Below are 15,960 nucleotides of genomic sequence, written 5' to 3' on the forward strand. Positions count from 1 at the left end.
GTCTTAACGTGCAAAAACTTAGTACTATTTACTGACATTTTTAGTTTAAGTGGCAAATTCTCTAACATTTTAACATTTTTTTTAATATTCAAAGAAAATCTATTAGCCTTTTCTCTCCCTCAGTGGTTATTTTCCTTTTCATGTTCCTTTCTATTTTAAAACTTTCCACATATAATTTTAACAAAACTATATACACAGTATACTCATTTGACATTTCATAATTTTCCATATTGCTATGTGACCTGCATGGTTTAATGGATGCTTAATAGTTCACCAAATTGAAATATCGTCCTCTTGTTATTGAATATGAACATATCCTCTTACTAGTGAATATTTAAATTTCCCCTTATGTTCTATTATAACTAAGAGCAGTAACCATATATGTGTACAGCTTTTTCCTTTTCATTTATATTCACAGGATTAAAAAATTACAGGAATGGAATTATTTGGACAAAAAAAAATGACATTTGTATGGCTCCTGCCAAATACTGTCAAAGAGCTTTCCAAAAAGAATGCAAAGAATACACTTGTTTATAGAACCAACAGCAATGCACACATATATTAGTTTGGTACAAAAGTAACTGTGGTTTTTACATTGTTGAACTTGACATTAGAATACATTCTTAAAAAAATGTGGTTATGTTACACATCATTTTAATGTGCATTTCTTGCTTTATGTTTTTTTTGCTAATAACATTACTTGCTATTGATATTTATTTTAGACTATAGAAATGATGTTAGACAAAAAGCAAATTTGCGTTATTATTTTATTCACGTTTAAAATGGGTTGTAAAGCAGCGGAGACAACTTGCAACATTAACAATGCATTTGGCCCAGGAACTGCTAATGAATGTTCAGTGCAGGGTGGTTCAAGAAGTTTTGCAAAGGAGACATGAGCCTTGAAGATGAGGAGTGCAGCGGGTGGCCATCAGAAGTTGACAACGACCAACTGAGAGCAATCATCAAAACTGATCCTCTGATAACTACATGAGGAGTTGCCAAAGAACTCAACTACTCTATGACTGATTGGCATTTAAAGCAAATTGGAAAAGTGAAAAAGCTCTATAACTGGGTGCCTCATGAGCTGACTGCAAATAAAAAAATCATTTTGAAGTGTCGTCTTCCCTTATTCTATGCAAAAACAGTGAACCATTTCACAATCGGATTGTGACATGTGATGAAAAGTGGATTCTATACAACAACCGGTAATGATGAGCTCAGTGGTTGGACCTAGAAGCTCTCAAGCACTTCCCAAAGCCAAACTTGCACCAAAAAAGGTCATGGTCACTGTGTGGTGGTCTGCTCCCTATCTGATCCACACAACTTTCTTTTTTCTTTTTTTTTTCCACACAGCTTTCTGAATCCTGGTGAAACCATCACATCTGAGAAGAATGCTCAGTAAGTCTATGAGATGCACCAAAAACTACAACATCTGTAGCCAGTTTTGGTCAACAGAATGGGCCCAATTCTCTACTACAATGCCTAAACACACGTTGCACAACCAATGCTTCAAAAGTTGAACAAACTGGGCTAAGTTTTGCCTCATCTACCACATTCACCTGACCTCTTGCCAAGCAACTACCACTTCTTGAAGCAACTCAACTTTTTGCTGGTTGCTTCCACAACCAGCAGGAGGCAGAAAATGCTAAGAGTTCATCAAATCCCGAAGCACAAATTTTTATGCTATAGGAATAAAAAAACTTATTTCTCGTTGGCAAACAAGATCGTAACGGTTCCTATTTTGATTAATAAAGATGAGTTTGAGCCTCGTTATGACAAGGAAGCCTGCTATGCTGCAAGCCATGGGGTCGCAAACAATCGGATGTGACTTAGTGACCAAACAACAATAATAATGATTTAAAATTCACAGTCCAAAACCAAAGTTATTTTTATAAAAACTTAATACAAGCAACGAGTGTCTAACAATGAGTGCTGAAACATTTTTGGCAAAATAAAGCATGATAAATAATGAAGTAGTAAATCTTAAATATATAGTTTGATGAGTTTTCACAATAGTATATATCCCATATAACCAATGCCGAGACCAACAGTATCAACACTCAGAAGCAGCCCTTTGCACATTCCTTTCCAGTCATCAGCTCCTGACAAAAGCAGCCACTGTTCTGACTCCTATCCCCACAGAAACCTCTGCCTGTCTCTGAACTTTATGTAATGGGAATCATACAGCATGTTCTCTTTTGTGTTCGGCTGTTTTCACTCAACATCATGTCTGTGAGATTCACTCACGCTTTGCACTTAGCAGTAGCTTATTCTTTATGCATTGCTGTAATCAATGGAATGAAATAATCCAAATTATTCTCTATCCTACTGTTCATAAATGAGCTGTTTACAGCTTTTTGGGATACTATAAATTATGCTATTAACATTTTATATGTTTTTTGGTAAACATGTTTGTTGGATACATACATAGGAGAATTGCTAAGTTGTATGTTTAGCTTTTGTAGATACTGCAAACCAATTTTTAATGATGGCTATACTAATTTATTCATTTATTAGCAGAATATGAATAAAAACAAAGTACAGTTGACCCTTGAACAATGAGGAAGTTAGGGGTGCTGACCCCCCATGCAGTAAAAAAACTTACATATAACTTTTGACTGCCTAACAAGTTAACTACTGATAGTCTACTATTGACTGGAAGCCTCACCAATAACAGAGTTGTTAACACATATTTTTGTATGTCATATGTGTTACATACTATATTTTTACAATAAAGCTAGTAAAAACAAAATGTTACTAAGAAATCATAAAGAAAATACATTTGAAGTGCAGTCCAGTATTGATCAATATTGTAAGTTTACTTCATGTTTACAAGATGCATCAACTTTTTCTGTAACAATGATGGCATCTTCGATAGTGTAATCCTTCTGGGCTTTCACGATGTTCCCTTTACTGGGGTTCTCTTCCATAGTGTCAACAATCCTTTCCATAGATTACCATGTGTAATGAGCCTAAAAAGTGCCTATGAACCCCTGATCTAGAAGCTGAATTAGAGACATGTTTTGGGCAATGAGACCACTCTGACATCTTCAGTGTTAAACTCATGGGGTTCTGGGTGGCCAGGGGCACAGTCCAGTATCAAAAGACCTTTAAAAGTCAGTCCACTACTGGCAAGATGCTTCCTCACTCCAGTAACTAAGCATTGATGGAACTAACCCAAAAAACGATCCTCACTGTGTAGGCTTTCTTGTTATACAACTAAAAGACTAGCAACTGGTATCTATCTTTTCCATCCCAGCCTTGGGAGTTAGAAGCCATATGTTATAGATTAGGGCAGTTTTGATCATACTGTATTTGCACAAAGCAGTAGAGGTAAGCCTATCCCTTCCTACCTTAAATCCTCATGCTTGCTTCTCTTCCTAATAAATGTCCTTTGTGGCATTTTTTTTCCCCCTAGAATAGGGCACTTGCATCCACATTATAAACCTGTTCAGGCTGATATCATTTTCCAGCAATAATTTTCTTAATGGAGTCTAGGAACCCATCTGCTGCCTCGTTGTCAGAAGCTGCTTCTCCTTTATCTTGACATTTTTAAAGCCAAACCTCCTTCTAAAATTGTCAAGCCATCCTTTGCAGGCATTACATTCTCCAGCTTTAGATCCTCCACTTTCCTTTTGCTTCAACTTGTCACATAAGGACTTCACTTTTTCTCAAATCATGCTGAAGTCAATAGGTATACCTTTCTTATAGCAATCCTGCATCCACATAAAAGTTGTCTTTTGAATACGAGAAAGACATTTAATAAAAATTAGGACAAGGTTTCATGCCCACTGCAGTAGTTGCAGCAACAGCTTCATGAATTTCCATTTCTCTCCCTCAACAGTCTGTATATTGGATTCATTTATCTTGAAATGGCAGACAACCACAGCTACAGCTCTCAATCTATAGCACATATCAAACAATTCGGCTTCTTATAATGTCATGACTTTTCTCTGCTTTCATCGCTAGTGCACTCTGTGTAGGTCACAAGGTATTATTCAAGGTTTGGTACTGCACCAAACATGATGAAAAATACATGAGAACCCAAGAGATCACTTTTTGCTGATATACAATTTAGTGGGAGAGATAAACTTCTCAGAGAACATTTTAAGCAGATACTCACGACACTTGAGCTCACCAAAATAGTAACAAAACAGATATGAAGTTATTACAGTAGTATAGTATGTACTATAGTTAACGTTATACAACTAGGATTTTTTATTTTTTGGCCACACCAGGTGGCACATGGGATCTTAAATTCCCCGACTAGGGATCGAACCCAAGACCCTGCATTAGAAGGGCAGAGTCTCAACCACTAAATCGCCAGGGAAGTCCTCTATGCAATTATGATTTAATACTGCATCTTTACATTTGCTTACATTTCTTTTGACTGAAAGACACTAAGTACAGACTGTAAGCTTTTGTAAATTTTAACTTTTTATAGTAGATTTATATATATTTTATGTAGTAAATGATAATATTTGGATAAACAACAAGGTTTACTGTATAGCACAGGAAACTATATTTAATATTCTGTGATGAAACAGTGGAAAAGAATATTAGAAAAAGAATGCATATATGTAAATTGAATCACTTTGCTGTATAGCAGAGATTAACATATTGTAAATCAAATATATTTCAATTAGTGAAAGTCAATCAGTCATGTCTGACTCTTTGTGACTCCCATGGACTATAAGGTCCATGGAATTCTCCAGGCCAGAATACTGGAGTGGGTAGCCGTTTCCTTCTCCAGGAGATCTTCCCAACTTAGGGATCGAACCCAGGTCTCATGTTGCAGGCAGATTCTTTATCAGTTGAGCCACAAGGGAAGCCCAAGAATACCGGAGTGGGTAGCCTATCCCTTTTCAAGCAGATCTTCCCAACCCAGGAATCGAACCCAGGGTCTCCTGCATTGCAGGTGGATTCTTTACCATCAGGGAAGCCAAAAACATTTTTCTTAATTTTTGTAATACTTCAATTAAGAAAAGTAAAAAGGTATAATAAATGATCCCCCAAAAATGATAATACAGACTGGTAACCAGATATATTATATGCCATGACATACCTTTTCTTAATTGTTTTGATATTGCAAAGCCAGCAATTCACCTGCAGGTTTTTTCAAACTGTCACAAATGCACAAAAATGTTTCCAATATGTCCAAAAAATCTGCATATAACTGGACCTGCATAGTTCACACCCATTGTTGTTCAAGGGTCAACTATATAATCACTTGATATTTCATAAAGCTTTCTGTTATTTGCTATCTAGCTTAATTTCAATTGGTGATAAAAAATTCTGAATGATTGAATCCTTCAGAATTTGTATGACACTTACTCAAGATATACTAAACATCCCACATGTACTTGAAAAGAAAGTGCACTTATTGAATGTAGTTCTCCATATGTGTCAAATAGGTCAAATTTGATAATCATGTTTTTCAAATCTTCTATCCTTACTATTTGTTTCCTGGCTTATTCTATCAGATATTGAGAAAGGTATACTTAAGTGTCTTGCTATAACTATGTATGTCTATCTGTCCTTTTACATGTTTTTATATTATATATTTGGAAATTTTATGTATTTTTGCTTTATATATTTTAAATCTTTGTTATTAGACTCACATGAAGTTTTATTTTTTTTAATGGATTGGACCCCTTTGTAATAATAAGATGTGTCTCTTTATTATCCAACAGAGAATAACCTAAATACATAAAGCAAATATCAACAGATATAAAGGGAGAAACTGACAGTAACACAATAATAGTAGGTGATTTTGACAAATCATTTACATCAATGGACAGATCATCCACACAGAAAGCCAATAAGGAAACACTGGCCTTAAACGACACATTAGACTAGATCAACTAACAGATATACAGAAAACATTCCATCCAAAAGCAGCAAAACACACACTCTTTTCCAGGTGTACATGGAACATTCTCCAAGATAGATCACATGCTAGACCACAAGTCTCAATAAATTTAAGAAGACTGAAATCATATCAAGAGTCTTTTCCAACCACAACACTATGAGACTAGACATCAAGGAAAAAATAAGGAAAGCACAAACATATGGAAGTTAAACAATATGCTACTAAACAACCAATGGGTTATTGAAGAAATCAAAGAAATAAAAAGATACCTGCAGACAAATGAAAATGAAAACACAATGATCCAAAATCTATGGGATGCAGCATAAGCAGTTCTAAGAGGGAAGATCCCCCTAGTTCTAAGAGGAAGCCTAGCCCAGGAAACTAGAAAAATCTGAAATAAACAAGTTAAACTTAAACCTAAAGAAATGAGAAAAAGAACAAACAAAACCCAAAGTTAGTAGAAGAAAATCATAAAGATCAGAGCAGAAATATTTAAATAGAGACTAAAAAAAAAAAAAAATCAATGAACCTAAGAGCAGTTCTTTGAAAAGATAAAACTGATAAATTTTTTGCCAGACTCATCAAGAAAAAAAGGGAGAGGGCCTAAAATATAAAATCAGAAATGAAAAAGGTGAAGTTGTATTTCTGGCACCACAGAAATACAGAGGATCATAAGAGATAACCATGAACAGTTACATGTTAATAAAATGGGATACTCTAGGGAAAAAAAACAAATTCCTAGAAAGGTACAATCTTCAAGACTGACTCAAGAAGAAATAGAAAATATGAACAGACCAATCACCAGTAATGAAATTGAATCAATAATTTAAAAATTCTCAACAAACAAAAGCTCAGGACCAGATGGTTTCACAGGTGAATTCTACCATTTAGTGAAGAGCTAATACCTATCCTTCCCAAACTATTGCATAGGAAGGACTGCTTCCTCCCTCATTCTATGAAGCTACCATCACCTTGATACCAAAATGAGACAAATATTTCACAAAAAAAATTGTAGGCCAATATCACTGATGAACACAGATGTAAAAATTCTCAACAAAGTATTAGCAAAAACTTAGCAAAATACATTAAAAGGATCACACACCATGATCAAGTGGGACTTATTCCAGGGATGCAAGAATGTTTTAATATCTACAAATCAGCCAATGTGATACATTAACAAACTGAAAAATAAAAATCCTACGACCCTCAAATGACACAAAAAAAGCTTTTGATAAAATTCAACATCCATTTGTGATCAAAAACAACTCTCTGGAAAGTGGGCATAGAGGGAACATACCTCGACAAAGGCCATTTACAACAGACCCACAGCTAACATCATGTTCAATGGTGAAAACCTAAAAGCACTTCCTTGTAAAATCAAGGGAACAAGACAAGGATGCTCATTCTTGCCACTTTTATTCAGCACAGTTTTGGAAGTCCTAGTCACAGCAATCAGAGAAAGAAATTAAAGAAATCCAAATTGGAAAGGAAGATTAAAACAGTCACTGTTCACATATGACATGATACCATACATATAAAATTCTACAGACAACTACCAAAAAACTATTAGAACTCATCAGTAAATTCAGTAAAGTTACAGGGTGCAAAACTAATACACAGAAATCTGCCGCATTTCTTTAACTAATTATGAAATACTAGAAAGAGAAATTAATGAAACAATCCCATTTACCATTGCATTAAAAAAAAAAAGTTATATACCGTGGAATAAATCTACCTAAGGAGGCAAAAGACCTATATTCCAAAAGACTAAAAGACACTGATCAAAGAAATTGAAGATAACACACATATTGACAGATACACTATGTTCTTGGGTTGGAAGAATCAATATTGTTGGGATGACTATACTACCCAAGGCACTCTATAGATTTAATGCAATCCCTATCAAAACACCAATGGTATTTTTCAGAGAATCAGAAAAAAATAATTTTAAAATTTGTACGGAAACACAAAGGATCCAAAAAAGCCAAAACAAACTTGAGAAAGAACACACCTGGAGGAATCATGCCCCCGGACCTTAGGCTGTACTACAAAACTACAGTCATCAAAAAGTACGGTACTAGCACAAAACACTGATCAATGGAACAGGACAGAGAACCCCAAAATAAATCCATGCACTTACAGTCAAACTATGACAAAGGGGACAAGAATACACAATGGAGAAAAGACAGGCTCTTCAATAAGTCGTGCTGAGCAAACTGGACAGCTATTTTCCTTACGTAAAATAAGGAAATTAGAACATTCTCTAACACAATACATAAAAATAAACTCAAAATGGATTAAGGACTTAAATGCAAGACCAGAAACCATAAAACTCCTAGAGGAAATACAAGCAGAATACTCGTTGACATAAACAGTAGCAGTATTTTTTTAGATCTGTCTCCTAAAGCAAGGGAAGCAAAAGTAAACAAATTGGACCTAATTAAACTTAAAAGCTTTTGCACAGCAAAGAAAACCATTGACAAAATGCAAAAACAGCCTACTGAATGGGAGAAAATATTTGCAAATTATATGACTGATAAGAGATTAATATTCAACATACATAAATAGCTCATACAATTCAACATAAAAAAAAAAAAAAACCCAAACAACCCAATTTTAAAAAATGGGCAAAAGAACTGAATACACAGGTTTTCAAAGAAGACATACAAATAAACAACAGGCATATGAAAAGATGCTCAACATCACTAATCATCAGGGAAATGAAAATCAAAACCACATGAGATGTTACTTCACACCTGTCAGTATGGCTATCATCAAAAAGACCACAAATAACAAATGATGGCGAGAGCATGGAGAAAAGGGAACCCTTGTACACTGTTGGCAGGAAGGTAAATTGGTACAGCCACTGTAGAGCACAGTATGGAGGTTCTTTAAAAAAACTAAAAATAGAACCACCGTATAACCCAGCAATTCCACTTATGGGTACATATCCATAAAAACTAAAAACACTAATTAGAAAAGATACGTACACCCCAATGTTTATAACAGTATTATTTACAATTCCCAAGATATGGAAACAACCTAAGTGTCCATCAATGGACATATGAATGTGTCTTTATATACATGAATGTATAAAGATGTGGTGTGTGTGTACGTACATACACACACACACACACACACACATACATACAATAGAATACTACTCAGTCATAAAAAAGAAAGAAATGTTGCCATTTGCAGCAACACAGACAGACTTGGTGGACATTATGCTATATGAAGTAAGTCAGAGAAAGACAAGTACCATATGATATCACTTATATGTGGAAACTGAAATATCCACAAACCAGTGAATATAACAAAAAAGAAGCACATTCACAAATACAGAGAACAAACTAGGGGTTACCAGTGGAGGGAGTTCCAGGGGTGGACAATACAGGTATTGGGGAGTGGAAGGTACAAACTGCTGGATGTAAGGTAGGCTCAAGGATGTATTGTACAACATGGGGAATACAGGCAATATTTTGTAGTAACTCTAAATGGAAAGTAACCATTAAAAATTGGATAAAAAATTCTTAAGGAAAAAATTTTTAAGGAATAGACTTTTAAAAATGAGAATCACACAGTTACAATGCTACATTCAAGAGCCTAGAATTCCTGTTCCCCTTACCTCCATGGCTTCCTGAGCAATCTCTGGCATGTGTGACTGAGGGACCAGCTGGACAAGCCCTGTAATTAATTCTGCTGTACTGCCTTGGGTTTCAGGCCCCTGTTTTCTTGGATTCTGCAAATAAAAAAGCAAATTTCAATTAAAAACAAAATTATAGGACAAGGGCCGAAGGGTGGAGGGAACGGAGACTGACTGCTAATGGGTTTTAAGTTTATTTTTGAGGTGATAAAAATGTTCTAGACCTAGACAGCGGTGATGGCTACACAACCTTGTATACATACCAAACCCCAATGAATTGTCAGCAAATTTCATCATATGTGAATTTTACCTCAAAAATAAACATCATAAGACTTTTTTAAATTAAAAGCTGCTGGGGAAAAAAAAAAAAAGCTGCTGGGAGGGAGATGGGAGGGGGGTTCATGATGGGGGGACACAAGTGTACCTGCAGCTGATTCATGTTGATGTATAGCAAAAAACCACCACAATATTGTAAAGTAATTATCCTCCAATTAAAATAAATAAATTAATTAAAAAACTGCTCTTGTTAAGACAATAAAAACACATTACTTTAAAATATCATGATTGAGATCATTTAGTAGTTATTCCTATATTTATCCGACTTACAAAGATTTAGGTTTTTTTGTAAGTAAAAATATAAAATAATCAAATATTTACAATGAACCTTTCACTATTTTAACTTTCTTTCATTACTCTGAGAAAAGTTGTTTAACCACTAGATGGCAGCAAAGAAAATAATTTCAACTTTGATCTGTTTCTGTCTGCTAATTTCAAACTTGGAAAATAGTATGTTTTGCTTAAATTCTTGTTCCTTGACAATAAAATATTTAACACAGAAGGCACTGGTGACTGATGCATTCTTTGATCCTGAATTACAGCCATGCAAACAGAGTGATGCTAATATATGACATGCATGATGAAGTAACACCTCAAGTAATGTGTGCTACATAACAAAGAAATGAGGGGAAAAGGTATTTCATTCCTTTTATAAAGTCTTAATGATGGATTTTAAGACTTTTTCCATACCAAAGTTCTAACAATTTCTTCTATCAGACTTCCAAATTTGGATGGACTTTTCAAAGAGTTCAAAACAACAGAGGCCATTCTGGGGGTCACTAATTCTTTTGGGAATTCTATTTCTCCTCCCTCTCTCAGAAAAAAATATTTTTTAAATTCAGGGGGTTCAAAGAACTCTTGAAACTATGGACATCAGTTTATAGATTTCTATAGTATAGTAACTTGAAAAATATACCATCAAAATTAAAAGTATACTTAGCACTTAAGCCTGTTACTCAAAGTAACAGGAAATTGTTTTAGACACTATTTTCCCAGGACTGGAAAATTCCACAGAGGTTAAATATGTTATGCTATGAGCTTCAAAATATATTTCTGCTATGTTTGGGGCATTAATAATATTAATGTTAATGTTAACTGTATTTTAATAATAGTAATAACATCCTAACATTTATGTAGTACTCATTATGCATTTATTCTGCATTGTTCCTAAGAGCATGACACATAATATCTCAGTCTGCTTAACAATACAAATTATTATCATTATCACAATATTTCAAATAAGAAAACTAAAGCACATGGATTTCCCTGGTGGTGCAGTGGTTAAGACTCCACACTTCCAAAGCAAGGGGCATGGGTTCAATCCCTGGTTGGGGAACTGGTTCAACCCCTGCTCAGGGAACTAAGACCCTGCATGACCCATGGTGTGGTCAAGAAAAAAAAAGAAAGCCAAAGCATAGAGGGGTAAGTCACCCAAATCACACAGCTAGTAAGTCTCCAGAGCCCATGCTTCTCAGCATTCATATAATTACCACTCATTCTCATTTGTTAGTTCCTAATTATCTTGTGTATTACAGTAATGCTCTCAGGAATCTAATACCATCTCAGGCTATAAGAGAAGAATAACCACAATACTTGAATGCTAACCATACTCATTTTTATCTCCTTTTCCTCCCAATACAGTATAGGCAGGCAAAGTCAGTGATAATAAAAGGCTGATGATAGGAGGAAATAAGGATAGAAAAGCTCAATTTTTAGGTAAGAGCGATTGGAGACTTAAAAAAAAAAACAACTGAACAGATACAGAAAGCACTTGATTTATGGTTGCTTCATTATCCAAACCCCATCCTAGGATTATATCTGAATAATACATAATCTGGTAGCAGGGTATAGACAGAAGATCTCACCAAAACATGTTAGTTTAATCATAAGAAAAAATAAGACACAAGGGTACGATCTGATCTAATTATATTAGTAATCTCTATAAGTTCACTTTCTTAGGAATGTCAAGTTTCACATACGATCAGGAAGGTTCAGTAAGTGTTCTTGAGCTAATAATCACCCTCAAGGTTTTGGCATTTCAGTTAAACCAAATTAAGTTAGTATAATAATTTCAAGGCATTTTACAAAAACTACTCACACAAAGCAAGAGCTTCGGATCTGCATGAATTAGTTTCACCATGGACAAGAGAAGATACTTATAGCTTCTTGTCTCCAGGTCTGTAGGTTTTTCTTTAAATTTAAGGCTTGTTACTTTTTCTTTAAATGTAAGACTCTAAAAACAAAAACATGACATTTACCTTCTAAGAATCAGACATCAGAATCATGATAATAGCCATTCAACATTTTCAAATAAATCTATTTTTTAAAAACTTTGAAAAATAAAGGGACATATTTTATAGCACCAAATGTATGGTATTAGTAGAAACATTCAATAGAAAGTATAAGATTAACACAATCAAGCTTAAAAAGCAAATAAAAAGTATTTTTGCACGTCTATATTGTTCTTATTTCTGTTGTTGTTCAGTCACTAAGTTGTATCCGACTCTTTGCAATCCCATGGACTATAGCACTAGTAGACTCCCTGGTCCTCCACTATCTTTGAGTTTGCTCAAATTCATGTCCACTGAGTCAGTGATGCTATCTAACATCTCATCCTCTGGCACCCCTTTCTCCTTCTGCCTTCCATCTTTCCCAGCATCAGGGTCTTTTCCAATGAGCCGGCCTCTTCATATCAGGTGGCCGAAGTATTGGAGCTTCAGCTTTAGCAACAGTCCTCCCAATGAATATTCAGGGTTGATTTCCTTTAGGATTGACTGATTTGATCTCCTTGCTGACCAAGGGATTCTCAAGTCTTTTCCAGCACCACAACTTGAAAGCATCAATTCTTCAGTGCTCAGCCTTCCTCTTACATATTCTTATATAATCTTATATATATTTTTATATAATCTTGAAAAAGTTTAAGTGAAAATCTGCTAAAATACTAAAATCTTTAAAATAAGGTTGGTGGACTCCTGTTAAAAGCGATTTTCCAAATGTTAGAACAGGGGTAAAATATTTATTCTATAGCTCTCACAGATACAGTGAGTAACTCATGTAATAAAATATCTCATATACATATATATAAACATTTCATAGAAACAATGACATTATCAACTGTAAGATGCATCATTATTTTACGTATCATAAGGAATGAAAATTGTCAACCGCAAGATATCATACAAATAAGATCCACCCCCAAATTCAGAAATGTTAAATAGGTGTTTCTTAGATTTGATGGAATATGCTACACAGGCAATCTCTGTATTTAATAGTTTAACTTTTTCTTTTTCCTTTAATGGCATTCCATCTCCCAAGTTACAGAATGCACGTATTTTGCCAGAAGAACACTGATAGAACAAAGAAAGCTTTCTTTGAGAAAAATTCAATCATGGAAAATGTGTTTCAATTACAGAGATACTATTGTAGAATACTATAATTATGGATGTTATTCAACCAAAAATCCAACATTATATTCTGGATCCAATACTACCTTTTTATCTACTCTTAGAAAACATCTTCCCTTTTCTTTTAAAAGGAAACAAAAATACATGCTTTTGACATGTATGCTTTTTTACGCACATAGTGTTCTTGCCTGGAGAATTCCAGGGATGGGGTCGCACAGAGTCAGACACGACTGAAGCAACTTAGCAGCAGCAGCATATGCAAATACACAGATGGGAGATTATCCAGCATCTACGGACTCTTAATAAAAAATGTCCATGAAAACAAGCTGTCTTTCAAAGGTAAAAAGGAAAGGTGTGTTCTCTATAACATGCAGCAATTATTCCCAATGTTTATGTATGAGAAAAGTGTTTGTTATAATGCCCAAGAGCACTGGAGATTTTTGTCCTTTTGTTTAATGAAATGTGAGATATTTTTAAATATAAACTTTGAATTCTATTTCTAATTTCCCGTGTACAATATGTAGCATCCAATGGGCAAAACAGTGCGTTAGCAGGAACATTCACTCTAGCCCAGGAGTCAGTTTCCCCCTCGCATCCCCAAAAGATAAGGAGCTAATCAAAGTATTTTGATTCATAAGGAAAAATTGAAGGAAAAAGAAACCAAAAAAAGAAAAGGTGACATTCACTAAGATTTTAACAGCATTTTGTCAGAAAATATCTCTAAGAAAAAGTTTAACCCACTGAAATAGTAGAAAACATACATCATTAACTAGCATTGCAACACTACTGCAGTATTCGACATACCACAATTCTTACTGAAAAGTCTCATTTGATTTTCTAAAATAATCAAAACAGCAAGAATGGGATAAAGATACTGAAAAAAAATGCAATCTCAAGAAGATGGAAATCAAAATTCACGATTAATCTTACCGGGGCCATTCGTATTGCTGGGTGTGCTCCACAACCCTGGACTGCTTTATGAAGTGTTTCACCAAACATATTTCGAAGTTCAACTGAGTGGCAATATACAGCATCAATCTTAGGCCACCAATCCAACGCAGACTGGAGGAAAACAGAGACCATACGAAAGAAAAAGTCCAAATTTGCACGAGTTATATGCTCTGGTTATCACTGTGGTTTTATGGTTGATTACTTGGTAAGAAACTTTCTAAGACCATGCAAACACACACTATGATTTCCAAAGTCTTCAAGTAATGTCTTTAATTCAAACACCAAACCACACATCTGCTTTATTATCATAATGAGCATGAGACAAAGCGCCCACTGCACGAGCATGAACACGAGACTGTCTTTTCTCACTGATAATCTAACAAGGCTGAAAGACAGAGAGTAAAGAGCTAATTCTGCAGCCAAGCTTTTTTTTGTAAGTTTAATGTTTTACACATTTCAGAAACGTATGCATATATAGTATATATTGTCCCAAAGCAAGAACGCTATTATCAGTTTTAAAAGAGATCAGTGGTTCAACACGGTGTTGAAGGAATATGTGGTAAACTATTACTCATACGCCTACAGACAAACAGCAATGATAATTACAACATGAAATTAGTAAATGAGATAAAGCTATTAGTAAACCTATAATCTTAAATTGATATGCAATGATGGCACAATACATGAGAAGACTAATGATCACCACAAAGACAAAATGATCATAGCTAAATATTTTTAAAGGTAACTGGGTTTTTTTATGTAAATATTTTTCTGTAGTTCAATTTGTTTAGCTTTGATTCTAGTTTTTAGTGCCTATTTTATTTGAAAGTGTAACTTTTAAATGAAGTAATAACTATATTATGAAAAATGACAACTATGAAAATCACTAAAACTATTGTCTCTCTGTGAATACAAAAATGACTGGATGAATTTTTCACTACCTAATGGAGAGTATGCAGGGAACAGGATTACTTAAAACACAGGCTTTATAATACTCCTGTAACAAAAAATACCTGCAAGAACAATTTGAAACAGTAGATAAGGCGATATAATAGCTTCATATCTTGTTCCCAAGTTCCTTCTAATTCAACACTAAGCTAATTAAATTCTCAGCATTTAATTTTTTTAGCCCTAACCCTTAGAATATTTTGAGGAGCATCGGGTTATATTACCTAAACTTTTGGATTATGAACTCTATTTACTGGATTGTTGTTATTTAGTCACTACATCGTGTCTGACTCTTTTGTGACCCCAGACTGTAACCCACCAAGTTCCTTCTGTCCAAGAGATTTTCCAGGCAAGAATACTGGAGTGGGTTGCCATTTTCTACTCCAGGGAATCTTCTCGACTCAAAGATCAACCCACGCTTCCTGCTTGGCAGGGAGATTCGCCACTTGGCAGGTGGAGCCGCATCTATGAATGTGTGTGCATGTGCTCAGTCGTATCCAACTCTCTGTGATTCCATTGACTGCAGCCCGCCTGCATACCCTGTTCATGGGATTTTTCAGGCAAGAATACTGAAGTGGGCTGCCATTTCCTACTTCAGGGGATCTTCACAACCCAGGGACTGAACCTACGTCTCTTGCATCTCCTGTACTGGCAGGCAGATTCTTTACCATTAGTGTCACCTGGGAAGCCAAGACACATCTACAGTGTACTATAAAACCAATTTACAAAATAAAATCAATACTTAATTCCATTCACAAAAAACCTTCAACACTATTAAGGAAGAAATACTTTTATTTGTACAG

At 34.8% G+C, this 15,960-nt stretch overlaps 1 protein-coding gene across 4 annotated transcripts in view; it reads right to left on the minus strand.

Annotated features, from left to right (window-relative positions):
- NF1 (neurofibromin 1) overlaps window positions 1-15,960 on the minus strand; it is a 240,517-nt gene that overhangs the window by 138,198 nt on the left and 86,359 nt on the right. For all 4 annotated transcript variants that reach the window (XM_043903121.1, XM_043903122.1, XM_043903123.1 and 1 more), the window contains exons 12-14: window positions 14,189-14,320; window positions 11,953-12,087; window positions 9,501-9,614 (exon numbers count right to left, since the gene is read on the minus strand). In XM_043903121.1, coding sequence (XP_043759056.1) covers window positions 9,501-9,614; window positions 11,953-12,087; window positions 14,189-14,320 — 381 coding nt within the window. The remainder of the gene's footprint in view (window positions 1-9,500; window positions 9,615-11,952; window positions 12,088-14,188; window positions 14,321-15,960) is intronic.

The sequence above is a fragment of the Cervus elaphus genome, chromosome 5 (genome assembly GCF_910594005.1).
Source record: "Cervus elaphus chromosome 5, mCerEla1.1, whole genome shotgun sequence".
Lineage (NCBI taxonomy): Eukaryota > Metazoa > Chordata > Mammalia > Artiodactyla > Cervidae > Cervus > Cervus elaphus.